Source organism: Rhinopithecus roxellana, chromosome 7 (assembly GCF_007565055.1).
Source record: "Rhinopithecus roxellana isolate Shanxi Qingling chromosome 7, ASM756505v1, whole genome shotgun sequence".
In the NCBI taxonomy this organism is placed as follows: domain Eukaryota; kingdom Metazoa; phylum Chordata; class Mammalia; order Primates; family Cercopithecidae; genus Rhinopithecus; species Rhinopithecus roxellana.
This window is the reverse complement of record NC_044555.1, coordinates 68,576,795-68,593,719: the sequence shown is the minus strand read 5'-3', so window position 1 is coordinate 68,593,719 and position 16,925 is coordinate 68,576,795. Positions and strand designations below refer to the sequence as shown.

Below are 16,925 nucleotides of genomic sequence, written 5' to 3'. Positions count from 1 at the left end.
AGAGAGAGAAAAGAAAACTTGGGACGGGGGAGTGGAAAGTGCAGGAAGCAGTTAAGGTTCATTAGAAATATAGCTCAATTGCTTAGTTAAGTATCTCAGGGGTAGGTTCAGTGCATTGTGGAGATTTTAAGTACATTTGGGTATTAAAACCAGTCTGATACAAAAAGGTGTTCAGCTAGGACGTGTTCCGTTTTTCTTTTGATTTTGTTTCATTCTAAACCAGATTTGAGGGTGTGAGTTCAACCTAAGACTTTTAGACAACCCACCACCACCACCAAACTTTAATGGGTGAGGCTAGAGACAGGTCAAGACCAAAGAAAACTGCTAAGACTGAGCCAGAACTCAAGAGAGAGCTGTTTCTTCCAAAAACATGAACTTGCTGTTTATTGCCATTTCTGTATTTGGTGCCATTGTAAGAGCAAATATAACCTTGCCACATATAGGATTACTTATGACAATTTCTGGCCAAATAGGTAAGTGCCCATACTAGCTGGTGTGCTATGCTTCATTTATCTTCCAGAAGGTAGTGTAATAGTCTTTCAGATTTTATTCTTATTATTAACAAAATCATTTTGTACCTTCTTAAGGGAATTTTTAAGCTTTTTTTTTTTTTTTTTTTTTTTTTTTTTTGACAGAGTCTTGCTCTGTCACCCAGGCTGGAGTGCTGTGGCACCATCTTGGCTCACTGCAACCTCTGCCTCCCAGGTTCAAGCGATTCTCCTGCCTCTGCCTCCGGAGTAGCTGGGACTATAGGCACATGCCACCACACCCATTTTAAACCATTTTTTAACCCATATGGTTTGGTTAACATAGTAACTATATGCCTTCCATTAAAGTTATTTAACATTTCAAAAAATTATTTTATGACAAACAAGATATCAAAGCAAAGCAAAACTGTCCAGTTTGTTTACTGTTAAATAGGGAGGCTTTCAGTAACATTTAACATTTAACAAAATAAATGGAAGGGTACTAAAGAGGGAGCTTTTAGGACTGGGAAATATGGTCCAAGATATTATAAAATTTTTATTCTAATGGGTAGATTTTTCACCTCTGATGGTATAGATGTGTCTTCTTTAAGAAGAAGCAAGAATTCTTGGGTCATGGCTATGTATTTCAGTTTTGAGGCCAAACCACAGGATTTCTTCCAGCTACCTTGGTGATAGTAGTAGCCTGTATAGTCATATTAATTCATCATAAACTCATGGCTGTGTTCCCATTCAGCAGACATTTAAAACCACTGCTGCCTCCCTGTGGCTCCTTCAACTTGAATGTGTATATGAATCACCTTAAAATACGTTATCTTGTTTAAAAATCATCATGTTAAAAATCTTCTTGTTAAAAATCATCTTGTTTAAAAATGATCAAATTCTGACTCAGGTCTGAGGCAAGTCTGAAGTTCTGCATTTCTAACAAGCACCTGGGGGATGCTGATGCTCCTAGTCTACAGACCACCCTTTAAGTGGCAAGGGCTAGAGAACAGTAGTGGCAGCTGTGGGGTCAAGAAGAGGAAATGGGGGATAGGCAGCTAGAGGTTAGATGTGGGAAGGCCTCTTATTGGGTTAGCTCCCTTTATTCCCTCACTCGCTTCCATTTGTCATTTTTTGTGAGGAGTAGGTTGAGAGGTTCCAAGTGAAGCCCAGTTCCAACCATTTTGCCCCTTCTCGCCTTGCTCTCAGAGGCAGATAGGAGGGTTCAAGTCTAGAAACATTACATTTTGAGTTGCCCGTTTTTAATCCGTTAATAGGATGATAGTTATCCACCAAGCATTTTTGTATGTGTTATCCTTTTATCTTCACATAAGTCCCATAAAGTTCCCCATTTTACAAATAAGAAAACTGAACTCCAGAACAGTCAACTTACCTGAGGTTATAGAGCTAGTAAGTACAGAGTTAGAACAGGAACCCAATTCTCTGACTCCAAATCTGACTCCAAATTCAAAATGCATGATAACATAGCTGCCTATTGAAATAAAGATACAGCTGAAAGGATTAGATAGCCCAATTAGCAACTGGTTCAATAGCTGCCTATTAAAATAAAGATACAGCTGAAAGGATTAGATAGCCCAATTAGCAACTAGTTCAAATGAAAATATCCCTGCCTATTAGTTTGTCCTGAAAGTTGTAACTCACAGGGTTAAGTCTGTCTGATATCTGATTATTTGTCTAACTTGAATATAATTTACTTTTGTTTACCTACCTATAAACTCAAGGGAAAATCTATCCTCTTGCCCCTTATTAATAGAGTCACTACTGTAGATGTGAGGCAGTAAAGATCGCTCAGTGCAGTGGGAGAACAGAATGTGTTTATTACTCTAGCCTATTGGAACAAGAAGTTGAGACTTGTATTTTCTTCTCAGACTGCTGGCTTCTGTTTCTAGCTTCTGGCATACACTGGGTCTGACTCACTCACCTCTCTTTGTTCTCTCTGTTATTATTAGGATAGTTAAGCCCAAAGTGGCCTCCATGGAGGAGATGGCCACCTTCCACACTGATGCTTATCTGCAGCATCTCCAGAAGGTCAGCCAAGAGGGCGATGATGATCATCCAGACTCCACAGAATATGGGCTAGGTAAAGTCATTACCAGGCAGTGATGGGAGATGGACAGCCTAATTTTTTTATAACTTGTATGATTTTTAAATATTTTTTCATTAAGGAATCATGTGTTAACTGTCGATCTTAATCTTTTGGTTTAGCCACATATAACTCACTAAACAAGCAAATCATATGAGTTGAGCAAAACCACATGATGGGTTAGATGAAAGAAAACCTTTCAGTTGCTTAGGCCCTATTGGCAGTGCTCAGATCTGGTCTGGCTATATATATGCTGATTTAGCTGTCCTGTGACCTTATATTTTAACTGGAATATAGATTTATGTTCTGGCTAAGTTTTCTACCTCATCCCTCATTAAACAGCTGCATTTTTTAAAACTGTAAGTGACCAGCAGGATAGTCTAGAAAAACAGCATGGTTTAGCAGAAGAACATTGAACTGGGGGGTCAAGAGAGCTGAGTCCCAGGCCTGGCTCTGTGTGACCACTGACAAGACATATCACCTTGGTTTCTCTATCTATAGCCTGTGACTAGTTCATCAGGAAGGTTTATCCTTTCTAGCTCTAACCTTTTAAAAAATTACATCCCCAACATTGGAATTGTTTCTGTCTCACTTGGAGCTGTTATTAGCACAGTGGCCTTTTAGTAGGTTAGGTTGTTGTCACACCTCAACCTATTCCTCCTCTTTTTCTAGTTCATCTTTTAACCAGTTCTTCTGATTTTTGCCCTAAGGTTATGACTGCCCAGCCACTGAAGGGATATTTGACTATGCAGCAGCTGTAGGAGGGGCTACAATCACAGCTGCCCAATGCCTGATCGACGGAATGTGCAAAGTAGCAATTAACTGGTCTGGAGGCTGGCATCATGCAAAGAAGTAAGAAAATAACCTTTCTGTTTTCTGACTCTTTCCTTGAGTCAGTTTCTCAGTTATATAAACTCTTATGCTTATTGTATTGACATTTACAGAGAGACGTGTGTATATGTGGCACTTTACAAGGCATTCTGAAGAAATCCAAGTGAAATAGAAAAAAGATTACCTAATATAGTGGAAAACACACTGCTCAAAGTCAGGACACCTGGGCTCTACACCTAGTTTTTCTGCTAACTTGCCTAACTGACTTGGACTTATTACCCTCCCTAGGCCTCAGTTTCTTCATCAATAAAATGAACAAAGGATACAACTAGACAGTCTCTAAATTCCTTTTCCGCTTTCTAGAAATTCCCCTGTCTTCAAGGGACTTACAGTCCAGAAACATTAACAAAATTAGAATAGAGAACAACATTAGTTATGGTACCAATGGAATATGTGTATGAGCTGAAGAGACTTATCAGTAGAAAGAAATTAATCATGGAAGTCTTGGCGGAAGTGAATTTTAGAGCTAGTTCTTAAAAGAAGCGGCAAACAGATTTTTGAAAAGGTGGAAAATTGATGCGAATAGGTTTAAAACAAAAGGCTGAACAATCAAGAAGAGGGCTCATGCTGCCACCTCTAAGAAAAGTAGCAACCCAGAGGTAGATGTCTCTCAAAGACAAAGGGCTTGTGAAAAGGCTCTTCCTAGGTGCTTCTTGGAGTTAGAGGAGAAGTCCTTTGGAGTGTTCATTTGTTTATTTGTTTGTTTGTTTTTGAGACAGGGTCTCGCCCTGTTGCTCAGGCTGGAGTGCAGTGGCGTGATCTCGGCTTACTACAACCTCCGCCTTCCCAGTTCAAGTGATTCTCCTGCCTCAGTCTCCTGAGTAGCTGGGATTATAGGCACCCACCATCATGCCCAGCTAATTTTTGTATTTTTGTAGAGATGGGGTTTCACCATGTTGGCTAGGCTGGTCTCAAACTCCTGAGCTCAGGTGATCTGCCTGCCTCGGCCTCCCAAAGTGCTGGGATTACAGGGGTGAGCCACCGCACCTAGCCACCTTCTAGTGTTTTATGTTAACATGTCAAACTGCAGTAGTCTGTCTGAGAAGGATTGCTGGGCCTTCTTCAGCATTTGGAACTTTCCTTGATATTTCTGTAGTACTTAATCCACATTGAAGAAGAAGGATTTTTTAAAACTCGGAATTTATCAATCCTCTGTCTGAGAGAAATGAAGTCGCTGTAGTAGTAATTGCCAATGCATCATTCACAAATCAATTGTTCATGCAATCAACAGTGACCTTGATACTCTTAGGTGCTCTGGAGTCAAGAGAAAACCACACTTTGTTTTTCAGAATAAAACACAGCACAACTTCAGCATATGCAGATTAAGATAATAACAGAATTTTTTCCATCAGATTGACAGATTTTGTGGCCAAGGAAGTCCTTGAAAAAGTTTACTGCTAGAATTTACTAGTTTGGCAACAGAGCAAAGGAAACCAGTGTTTTAGTAATGAGTCTTATGTGGTCTTAAAAGCAGAGACAAGCTGCCTTTTGTTAGCTTTTGCTTGCTTGCCTGCTTGCTTTTTTCTTGCTTTTTGCTGTTGTTGTTGTTGTTGGTTTGTTTTTTTAATAAAGACAATGTCTCCCTTTGTTGCTGATCTTGAACTCCTAGGCTGATCTTGAACTCCCAGGCTCAAGGGATCCTCTATCCTCGGCCTCCCAAGGTACTGGCATTATAGGCATGCACCACACCTGGCCTCTTTCTTTCTTTTTTGTTTTGTGTTTTTGAGACGGTCTCTCTCTGTCACCAAGGCTGGATGGAGTGCAGTGGTGCAATCATAGCTCACTGCAGTCTCAAACTCCTGGGTTCAAGGGATCTTCCCACCTCAGCCTTCTAGGTAGCTAGGACTACAGGCACGTGCCACCACACTTGGATAATTTTTGTATTTTTTGTAGAGATGAGGTCTTGCTGTGTTGCCCAGGCTGGTCTCAAATTCCTGGACTCAAGTGATCCTCCCACCTTGGCCTCACAAAGTGCTGGCACTGCACATGAAAGTCACTACACCCAGGCTGCCTTTTTTTTTTTTAAGTTCAAAATACAGACAATGATTGCTAGGAGAAAAAAAAATGACCCTCTCCCCTCCCAGGTACAGAATGAAAGGAGAAAATTAAGCTTCTCTGAATGAAAGACTTCTAGGTCCTCTTGGGCTTAGCAAATTGAGAAGAAAAGTAGTGTGGCTTCATAGAAAAGGCTTGCTTCTGTGAATCACATCCAGTTTATTACGCAATTAAATTCACTGCAGAAAGCCTACTAGGGCTTGGGTCATTTTCCAGTTGGGTACTCTGCTTCTTATTACTGTTTTGCTGCCAAAGGAAGTACACTCTGTCTTGACCCAATCATGGCTGCTTCTGGGCTGCACACAGACATGGGGATACCCACATATATTGCCTTAACTGTTTTAGACATCTTTCAGCTGCTCCTGCATGGAAACGGACATGCCTGTGATAAATATAAATTACAGAGAGTCTCTAGAGATTTCCCCAATTTAGGTCTGAATTCCAGGGTGTTCTTGGCATATCTAGAACCTCTCTGTAGATGGACTACAGGCATTTAGGCTACAAACTTACATCTAGCCAGCATTTACTTATTATAATCACAATATTTGTTTAAACTTCCCATCTCCAAATATATGTACAGATTCACACATGCCATTTATTCATTGAACAAGCATTGATTAAGCACCTACTATATGTCAAATGTATGTTTATCATCACCAATAAGCAGATATATAGAAATTGAAGCAAGATATATTGTTTCCCCTACCAAGTTGAAAAAAAATTTATTTCAAAATATCCAGGTGGTGGAAGGATTACAGTGAAATTAGTACAACCCCCTTTGAAAACTTTGGAAGTGTTAAGAATGGGAAAAAATGTTCATACCAGTTGGCCCAGTAACAATATTCTTGGCAGTCTAGTCTAAGGAAATAAACCAATTCTACCTGTAAGAAATTTATATCTTAGGAATAAGACAGCAAATAATTGCATTTGAAAGCTTAAAAAGGATGATTCTCAAAGAATATTCTACAAAAGAAGAGTAATGAAGGACTAATGCTATTAGATATTAAGCATCCAAAACTACAATAATGAAAACACTGGTACAAAATTAGACAGATAGCTTATAGTACACCCCATCTCCAACAAAGAGACCAGTTATATAGAATTTAATCTATTACAAAGGATACATTGCAAGTGCATGGGAGTTGAAAGGTCTATTGAGTAAATGAATGGTATTGTGACAGCTTGTACCATTATACACTCATCTACTGTAATAAACTAAAATGAGTGACAGCTAGATTGAAGAGTTAAATATTAAAGAAAGCAAATTTTAAAAACTAGAGTGAATGGATATTTATCAAGCTTCTAAAAGGGAAGAATTTTCTAAGCTTAGAAAGTAATTTTTAAAAATCATGAAGGAAAAGATCAAACCTGACTGTATAAAATTTTAAAACCAAAACAACTTTTAAAAGTTTTTTGGCTATTTTTAAAATGAAATCTAAACACAGACTGGAAAAGCCTATGTTTCATAAATATGACAAAGTGTAGTAGGCTTGTATTATCTAACCCACTCTTACAGTATAATGTATAAGAAGAAATCTGCACAAAAAACATGAATAGACAATTTACAAAGGAGTTTAAGTACAACTGGAAAACATCGGAAAATGTTCATCACTACTAATCAAAGAAATGCAAATTAAAACCATTAGGTAAGCTCTTTTTTTTGAGACAGAATCTCGACTCTGTTTTCCAGGCTGGAGTGCAGTGGCGCGATCTCAGCTCACTGCAACCCTGCCTCCCAGGTTCAAGCGATTCTCCTGCCTCAGCCTCTTTAGTAACTGGGATTACAGGCGTGTGCCACCATGCCCAGCTAATTTTTGTATTTTTAGTAGAGATGGGGTTTCACCATGTTGGTCAGGCTGGACTCGAATTCCTGACCTCATGTCCTCCCGCCTCGGCCTCCCAAAGTGCTGGGATTTCAGGCATGAGCCACCAGTTTTTAAGCCTATATTTAACAGTATTGAAAAAGATGGTACTCAGTTTCCTAGTGAGTGTGGTTTGGAAGAAAGCATTTTGGTAGCCAATGCGTAGTAATGCCCTTTGATCGAGTAATCTTACTTCTGGGAATGTGGCCTAATTTTTTTTTTTTTTAATATGGGAAACAAATTATTTTCATGAAGGTATTTATCAGTGTTATTTATAAAATTTTAAAAACTAAAATAACATGAATGCCTAGCAATAAAGGAATGGTGAATCTACTCCCTAGAATATTATCCTATTGTTTTACTTTTTTCCTTCTGTGCAAAAGCTTTTTGTTTTTATTTATTTATGTATTATTTACTTATGAGACAGGGTCTTGCTCTGTCACCCAGGCTGGAGTGCATTTGCATGGTCTCGGCTCACTGCAACCTCTGCTCCCCAAAGATCAAGCAGTCCCCCCACATCAGCCTCCTGAGTAGCTGGGACTACAGGCGCACACCACCACACCTGCCTTTTTTTGTAGAGATGGGGTCTTGCCATGTTGTCCAGGCTGGTCTCTAACTCCTGGGCTCAAGCAGTCAACCCACTTTGCCCTCCCAAAGTGCTGGGATTACGGTTGTGTGCCACCATGCCCAGCCTTATGCTATTATTTTAAATAATGATTATAAGGATTATAGGGAACTTCAGACAAATACTTTATGTGTGTCAATAAAAAAGCAGATCTTGGCTGGGCGCAGTGGCTCATGCCTGTAATCCAAGCACTTTGGGAGGCCGAGGCAGGTGGATCACTTGAGGTCAAGAGTTTAAGACCAGCCTGGCCAACATGGTGAAACCTTGTCTCTACTAAAAATACAAAAATTAGCCGGATGTGGTGGCAGGCACCTGTAATCCCAGCTACTTGGGAGGCTGAGGCAGGAGAATCGCTTAAACCCAGGAGGCAGAGGTTGCAGAGAACCGAAATCGTGCCACTGCACACCAGGCTAGGTGACAAAGTAAGACTCTGTCTCAGAAAAAAAAAAAAAACAGGTCTTAAAAATGCATGCACATTGTAATCACAGCTTTGTAAAACATATATGAAGAGAGAAAGACTGGTGGGAATAACAGTGGTTATCTTAGAATAACAATAATATAGTGGCAGAATTATTTTTTCTCCCAAGTATTATTTTTTATTTTTTAATTTAATTTTCCTTTTATAGTTTTTTATTTTTTTATTTCAATAGGCTTTTGGAGAACAGGTGGTGTTTGGTTACATGAGTAAGTTATTTAGTGGTGTTTCTGAGCTTTTGGTGCACCCATCACCCGAGCAGTGTACACTGTACCCAATGTGTAGTCTTTTATCCCTCACCACCCCTCATCCTTTTCCCCGAGTCCCCAAAGTTTAATGTGTTGTTCTTATGCCTTTGTGTCCTTATAGCTTATCTTCCCCATGAGTGAGAACATACAACGTTTGGTTTTCCATTACTGAGTTGCTTCACTTAGAGTAATAGTCTCCAATTCCAGGCAGGTTGCTGTGAATGCCATTATCTCATTCCTTTTTATGGCTGAGTAGTATTCTATAGTGTATATATACCACATTTTCTTTATCCACTTGTTGATTGATGGGCATTTGGGCTGGTTCCATATTTTTGCATTTGCAAATTGTGCTGCTATAAACGTGTGTGCAAGTATCTTTTTTGTATAATGACTTCTTTTTTTTCTGGATAGATACCTAGTAGTGGGATTGCTGGATCTATTTTTAGTTCTTTAAGGAGTCTCCACACTGTTTTCCATAGTGATTGTACTAGTTTACATTCCCACCAGCAGTGTAAAAGTGTTCCCTTTTCGGCCGGGCGCGGTGACTCAAGCCTGTAATCCCAGCACTTTGGGAGGCCGAGGCGGGCGGATCACGAGGTCAGGAGATCGAGACCATCCTGGCTAACACGGTGAAACCCCGTCTCTACTAAAAAAATACAAAAAACTAGCCGGGCGAGGTGGCGGGCGCCTGTAGTCCCAGCTACTCGGGAGGCTGAGGCAGGAGAATGGCGTGAACCCGGGAGGCGGAGTTTGCAGTGAGCTGAGATCTGGCCGCTGCACTCCAGCCTGGGTGACAGAGTGAGACTCCGTCTCAAAAAAAAAAAAAAAAAAAAAAAAAAAAGTGTTCCCTTTTCACCACATCCATAACAACATCTATTATTTTTTGATTTTTTGATTATGGCCATTCTTGCAGGAGTGAGGGAGTATCACATTGTGACTTTGATTTGCATTTTCCTGATCACTAGTGATGTTGAGCATTTTTTCATATGTTTGTTGGCCATTGGTATATCTTCTTCTGAGAATTGTCTGTTCATGTCCGTAGCCCACTTTTAAATGGGATTGTTTCCTTTTTTCTTGCTGATTTGTTTGAGTTTTTTGTAATTCTGGATATTGGTCCTCTGTCAGATGTATAGATTATGAAGATTTTCTCCCACTCTGTGGGTTGTTTGTTAACTCTGCTGATTATTTCTTTTGCTGTGCAGAAGCATTTTAGCTTAATTATGTTTCATCTATTTATCTTTGTTTTTGTTGTATTTGCTTTGGGGTCTTTGGTCATGAATTCTTTGCCTAAGCCAATGTCTAGAAGGGTTTTTCCAATGTTATCTTCTAGAATTTTTATAGTTTCAGGTCTTAGATTTAAGTCTTTGATCCATCTTGAGTTGATTTTTTGATAAGGTGAGAGATGAGGATCCAGTTTCATTCTTCTTTTTTTTTTTTTTTTTTTTTTTTATTATTATACTTTAAGTTCTAGGGTACATGTGCATAACGTGCAGGTTTGTTACATATGTATACTTATGCCATGTTGGTGTGCTGCACCCATCAACTCGTCAGCACCCATCAATTCATCATTTATATCATGTATAACTCCCCAATGAAATCCCTCCCTCCTCCCCCCTCCCCCCTCCCCATGATAGGCCCCAGTGCGTGATGTTCCCCTTCCCGAGTCCAAGTGATGTCATTGTTCAGTTCCCACCTATGAGTGAGAACATGCGGTGTTTGGTTTTCTGTTCTTGTGATAGTTTGCTAAGAATGATGGTTCAGTTTCATTCTTCTACATGTGGCTTGCCAATTATCCCAGCACCATTTGTTGAATACGGTGTCCTTTCCCCACTTTATGTTTTTGTTTGCTTTGTCAAAGATGAGTTGGCTGTAAGCATTTGACTTTATTTCCGGGTTCTCTATTCTGTTCCATTGGTCTATTTGCCTATTTTTATACCAGTATCATGCTGTTTTGGAGACTATGGCCTTATAGTTTGTAGTCGCGTAATGTGATGCCTCCAGATTTGTTCTTTTTGCTTAGTCTTAGCTTTGGCTATGTGTGCTCTTTTTTGGTTCCATATCAATTTTAGGATCGTCTCTTCTATTTCTGTGAAGAATGATGGTGGTATTTAGATGGAAATTGCACTGAATTTGTAGATTGCTTTCAGCAGTATGGTCATTTTCACAATATTGATTCTACCCATCCATGAGCATGGAATGTGTTTTCATTTGTTTGTGTTGTCTATGACTTCTTTCAGCAGGGTTTTGTAGTTTTCCTTGTAGAAGTCTTTCATGTCCTTGGTTGGGTATATTCTTAAGTATTTTACTTTTTCTGCAGCTATTGTGAAAGGGGTTGAGTTCTTGATTTGATTATCAGCTTTGTTGCTGTTGGTGCATAGCACAGCTACTGATTTATGTACATTAATTTTGTATCCTAAAACTTTGCTGAATTCATTTACCAGTTCTAGGAGCTATTTGGATGAGTCTTCAGGGTTTTCTAGGTATATGATCATATCATCAACAAAGAGCAACAGTTTGACTTACTCTTTACCGATTTGGATGCTCTTTATTTCTTTCTCTTGTCTGATTTCTCTGACTAGGACTTCCGGTACTGTGTTGAATGGAAGTGGTGAAAGTGGGCATCCTTTTCTTATTCCAGTTCTTGGGGGGAATGCTTTCAACTTTTCCCCATTCAGCATAATGTTGGCCGTGGGTTTGTTGTAGATTATTACCTTTTATTACCTTAAGGTATGTCCCTCCTATGCCAATTTTGCTCAGGGTTTTAACCATAAAGCGATGCTGAATTTTGTCAAATTCTTTTTCTGCATCTATTGAGATGATCATGTGATTTTTGTTTTTAATTCTGTTTATGTGGTATATCACACTTATTGACGTGTATGTTAAACCATCCCTGCATCTCTAATATGAAATCCAGCTGATCATCGTGAATTATCTTTTGATATCCTGTTGGATTTGGTTCACTATTATCTTGTTGAAGTTTTTGCATCTATGTTCATCAGGGATTTTGGTCTGTAGTTTTCTTTTTTTGTTATGTCCTTCCCTAGTTTTGGTGTTAGGGTGATATTGGCTTCGTAGAATAATTTAGGGAGGATTCCCTCTTCCTCTAACTTTTGGAATAGTGTCAATAGGATTGGTACCAATTCTTCTTTGAATGTCTGATAGAGTTCAGCTGTGAATTCGTCTGGTCCTGGGCGCTTTTTTGTTGGCATTTTTTGTTGTTGTTGTTACCATTTCAATCTCACTGATTGTTACTGGTCTGTTCAGAGATTCTTTATGTTCCTGGTTTAATGTAGGAGGGTTGTATATTTCCAGGAATTTATCCATTTCCTCTAGGTTTTCTAGTTTATGCACATAAAAGTGTTCTTAGTAACCTTGAATAACCTATTGTATTTCTGTGGTATCAGTTGTAATGTCTCCCATTTCATTTCTAATTGAGCTTATTTGGATCTTCTCTCTTCCTTCCTTGGTTCATCTTGCTAATTGTCTATCAATTTTATTTATTTTAAAAGAACCGGCTTTTTGTTTCATTTATCTTTTGTATTTTTTTGTTTGTTTCAGTTTCATTTAGTTCTGCTCTGATCTTGGTTATTTCTTTTCTTCTGCTGGGTTTGGGTTTGAATTGTTCTTGTTTCTCCAGTTCCATGAAGTGTGCCCTTAGATTGTCTATTTGTGCTCTTTCAGACTTTTTAATGTAGGCATTTAATGAATTTGCTAAGAGGCATTACCTTTTAGCACTGCTTTTGCTGTATCCCAGAGGTTTTGATAGGTTGTGTCACTATTATCGTTCTGTTCAAATAATTTTTTAAATTTTTATCTTGATTTCGTTGTTGACCTAATGTTCATTCAGGAGCACGCTATTTAATTTCCATGTATTTGCATGGTTTTGAGGTTTCCTTTTGGAGTTTATTTCCAATTTTATTCCACTGTGGTCTGAGAGAGTACTTGATATAATTTTGATTTTTTTTAATCGAGACTTGTTAAAGATTTTCTTAAGTGAGACTTGTTTTGTGGCCTATTGTATGGTATGTCTTGGAGAATGTTCCATGTGCTGATGAATAGAATGTATATTCTGTAGTTGTTGGGTAGAATGTTCTATAAATATCTGTTTTTTTTTTTTTTTATTATTATACTTTAAGTTCTAGGGTACATGTGCATAACGTGCAGGTTTGTTACATATGTATACTTATGCCATGTTGGTGTGCTGCACCCATCAACTCGTCAGCACCCATCAATTCATCATTTATATCATGTATAACTCCCCAATGCAATCCCTCCCTCCTCCCCCCTCCCCCCTCCCCATGATAGGCCCCAGTGCATGATGTTCCCCTTCCCGAGTCCAAGTGATCTCATTGTTCAGTTCCCACCTATGAGTGAGAACATGCGGTGTTTGGTTTTCTGTTCTTGTGATAGTTTGCTAAGAATGATGGTTTCCAGCTGCATCCATGTCCCTACAAAGGACGCAAACTCATCCTTTTTTATGGCTGCATAGTATTCCATGGTGTATATGTGCCACATTTTCTTAATCCAGTCTGTCACAGATGGACATTTGGGTTGATTCCAAGTCTTTGCTATTGTGAATAGTGCCGCAATAAACATACGTGTGCATGTGTCTTTGTAGTAGAATAATTTATAATCCTTTGGGTATATACCCAGTAGTGGGATGGCTGGGTCATATGGTACATCTAGTTCTAGATCCTTGAGGAATTGCCATACTGTTTTCCATAATGGTTGAACTAGTTTACAATCCCACCAACAGTGTAAAAGTGTTCCTATTTCTCCACATCCTCTCCAACACCTGTTGTTTCCTGACTTCTTAATGATTGCCATTCTAACTGGTGTGAGATGGTATCTCATTGTGGTTTTGATTTGCATTTCTCTGATGACGAGTGATGATGAGCATTTTTTCATGTGTCTGTTGGCTGTATGAATATCTTCTTTTGAGAAATGTCTGTTCATATCCTTTCCCCACTTTTTGATGGGGTTGTTTGTTTTTTTCTCGTATATTTGTTTGAGTTCTTTGTAGATTCTGGATATTAGCCCTTTGTCAGATGAGTAGATTGCAAAAATTTTCTCCCATTCTGTAGGTTGCCTGTTCACTCTGATGGTAGTTTCTTTTGCTGTGCAAAAGCTCTTTAGTTTAATTGGATCCCATTTGTCAATTTTGGCTTTTGCTGCCGTTGCTTTTGGTGTTTTAGACATGAAGTCCTTGCCCATGCCTATGTCCTGAATGGTACTACCTAGATTTTCTTCTAGGGTTTTTATGGTATTAGGTCTAACATTTAAGTCTCTAATCCATCTTGAATTAATCTTCGTATAAGGGGTAAGGAAAGGATCCAGTTTCAGCTTTCTACTTATGGCTAGCCAATTTTCCCAGCACCATTTATTAAATAGGGAATCCTTTCCCCATTTCTTGTTTCTCTCAGGTTTGTCAAAGATCAGATGGCTGTAGATGTGTGGTATTATTTCTGAGGACTCTGTTCTGTTCCATTGGTCTATAGCTCTGTTTTGGTACCAGTACCATGCTGTTTTGGTTACTGTAGCCTTGTAGTATAGTTTGAAGTCAGGTAGCGTGACGCCTCCAGCTTTGTCCTTTTGACTTAGGATTGTCTTGGCAATGCAGGCTCTTTTTTGGTTCCATATGAACTTTAAAGCAGTTTTTTCCAATTCTGTGAAGAAACTCATTGGTAGCTTGATGGGGATGGCATTGAATCTATATATAACCTTGGGGAGTATGGCCATTTTCACAATATTGATTCTTCCTATCCATGAGCATGGTATGTTCTTCCATTTGTTTGTGTCCTCTTTGATTTCACTGAGCAGTGGTTTGTAGTTCTCCTTGAAGAGGTCCTTTACATCCCTTGTAAGCTGGATTCCTAGGTATTTTATTCTCTTTGAAGCAGTTGTGAATGGAAGTTCATTCCTGATTTGGCTCTCTGCTTGTCTGTTGCTGGTGTATAAGAATGCTTGTGATTTTTGCACATTAATTTTGTATCCTGAGACTTTGCTGAAGTTGCTTATCAGCTTAAGGAGATTTTGGGCTGAGACGATGGGGTTTTCTAAATATACAATCATGTCATCTGCAAACAGGGACAATTTGACTTCTTCTTTTCCTAACTGGATACCCTTGATTTCTTTCTCTTGCCTGATTGCCCTAGCCAGAACTTCCAACACTATGTTGAATAGGAGTGGTGAGAGAGGGCATCCCTGTCTTGTGCCAGTTTTCAGAGGGAATTTTTCCAGTTTTTGCCCATTCAGTATGATATTAGCTGTGGGTTTGTCATAAATGGCTCTTATTATTTTGAGATACGTTCCATCAATACCGAATTTATTGAGCGTTTTTAGCATGAAGGGCTGTTGAATTTTGTCAAAAGCCTTTTCTGCATCTATTGAGACAATCATGTGGTTCTTGTCTTTGGTTCTGTTTATATGCTGGATTACGTTTATTGATTTGCGAATGTTGAACCAGCCTTGCATCCCAGGGATGAAGCCCACTTGATCATGGTGGATAAGCTTTTTGATGTGCTGCTGAATCCGGTTTGCCAGTATTTTATTGAGAATTTTTGCATCAAGGTTCATCAGGGATATTGGTCTAAAATTCTCTTTTTTCGTTGTGTCTCTGCCAGGCTTTGGTATCAGGAGGATGTTGGCCTCATAAAATGAGTTAGGGAGGATTCCCTCTTTTTCAATTGATTGGAATAGTTTCAGAAGGAATGGTACCAGCTCCTCCTTGTACCTCTGGTAGAATTCAGCTGTGAATCCATCTGGTCCTGGACTTTTTTTGGTGGGTAGGCTATTAATTGTTGCCTCAATTTCAGAGCCTGCTATTGGTCTATTCAGGGATTCAACTTCTTCCTGGTTTAGCCTTGGGAGAGTGTAAGTGTCCAGGAAATTATCCATTTCTTCTAGATTTTCTAGTTGATTTGCGTAGAGGCGTTTATAGTATTCTCTGATGGTAGTTTGTATTTCTGTGGGGTCAGTGGTGATATCCCCTTTATCATTTTTTATTGCATCTATTTGATTCCTCTCTCTTTTCTTCTTTATTAGCCTTGCTAGCGGTCTGTCAATTTTGTTGATCTTTTCAAAAAACCAACTCCTGGATTCATTGATTTTTTGGAGGGTTTTTGTGTCTCTATCTCCTTCAGTTCGGCTCTGATCTTAGTTATTTCTTGCCTTCTGCTAGCTTTTGAATGTGTTTGCTCTTGCCTCTCTAGTTCTTTTAATTGTGATGTTAGAGTGTCAATTTTAGATCTTTCCTGCTTTCTCTTGTGGGCATTTAGTGCTATAAATTTCCCTCTACACACTGCTTTAAATGTGTCCCAGAGATTCTGGTATGTTGTATCTTTGTTCTCATTGGTTTCAAAGAACATCTTTATTTCTGCCTTCATTTCATTATGTACCCAGTAGTCATTCAGGAGCAGGTTGTTCAGTTTCCATGTAGTTGAGCGGTTTTGATTGAGTTTCTTAGTCCTGAGTTCTAGTTTGATTGCACTGTGGTCTGAGAGACAGTTTGTTATAATTTCTGTTCTTGTACATTTGCTGAGGAGTGCTTTACTTCCAATTATGTGGTCAATTTTGGAATAAGTGCGATGTGGTGCTGAGAAGAATGTATATTCTGTTGATTTGGGGTGGAGAGTTCTATAGATGTCTATTAGGTCCGCTTGGTGCAGAGATGAGTTCAATTCCTGGATATCCTTGTTAACTTTCTGTCTCGTTGATCTGTCTAATGTTGACAGCGGAGTGTTGAAGTCTCCCATTATTATTGTATGGGAGTCTAAGTCTCTTTGTAAGTCCCTAAGGACTTGCTTTATGAATCTGGGTGCTCCTGTATTGGGTGCATATATATTTAGGAGAGTTAGCTCTTCCTGTTGAATTGATCCCTTTACCATTATGTAATGGCCTTCTTTGTCTCTTTTGATCTTTGATGGTTTAAAGTCTGTTTTATCAGAGACAAGGATTGCAACCCCTGCTTTTTTTTGTTCTCCATTTGCTTGGTAGATCTTCCTCCATCCCTTTATTTTGAGCCTATGTATGTCTCTGCATGTGAGATGGGTCTCCTGAATACAGCAGACTGATGGGTCTTGACTCTTTATCCAGTTTGCCAGTCTGTGTCTTTTAATTGGAGCATTTAGTCCATTAACATTTAAGGTTAATATTGTTATGTGTGAACTTGATCCTGCCATTATGATATTAACTGGTTA

At 39.0% G+C, this 16,925-nt stretch overlaps 1 protein-coding gene across 4 annotated transcripts in view; it reads left to right on the top strand.

The window, feature by feature from the left end:
- The window catches only part of HDAC8 (histone deacetylase 8), a 261,897-nt gene that overhangs the window by 1,538 nt on the left and 243,434 nt on the right, over nucleotides 1–16,925 (top strand). For all 4 annotated transcript variants that reach the window (XR_004058377.1, XM_030934136.1, XM_030934137.1 and 1 more), the window contains exons 3-4: nucleotides 2,438–2,568; nucleotides 3,282–3,423. Coding sequence is in view for 3 of the 4 variants with exons in the window: in XM_030934136.1 (XP_030789996.1) it covers nucleotides 2,438–2,568; nucleotides 3,282–3,423 (273 nt within the window). In the remaining variant the exon portion in view is untranslated. The remainder of the gene's footprint in view (nucleotides 1–2,437; nucleotides 2,569–3,281; nucleotides 3,424–16,925) is intronic.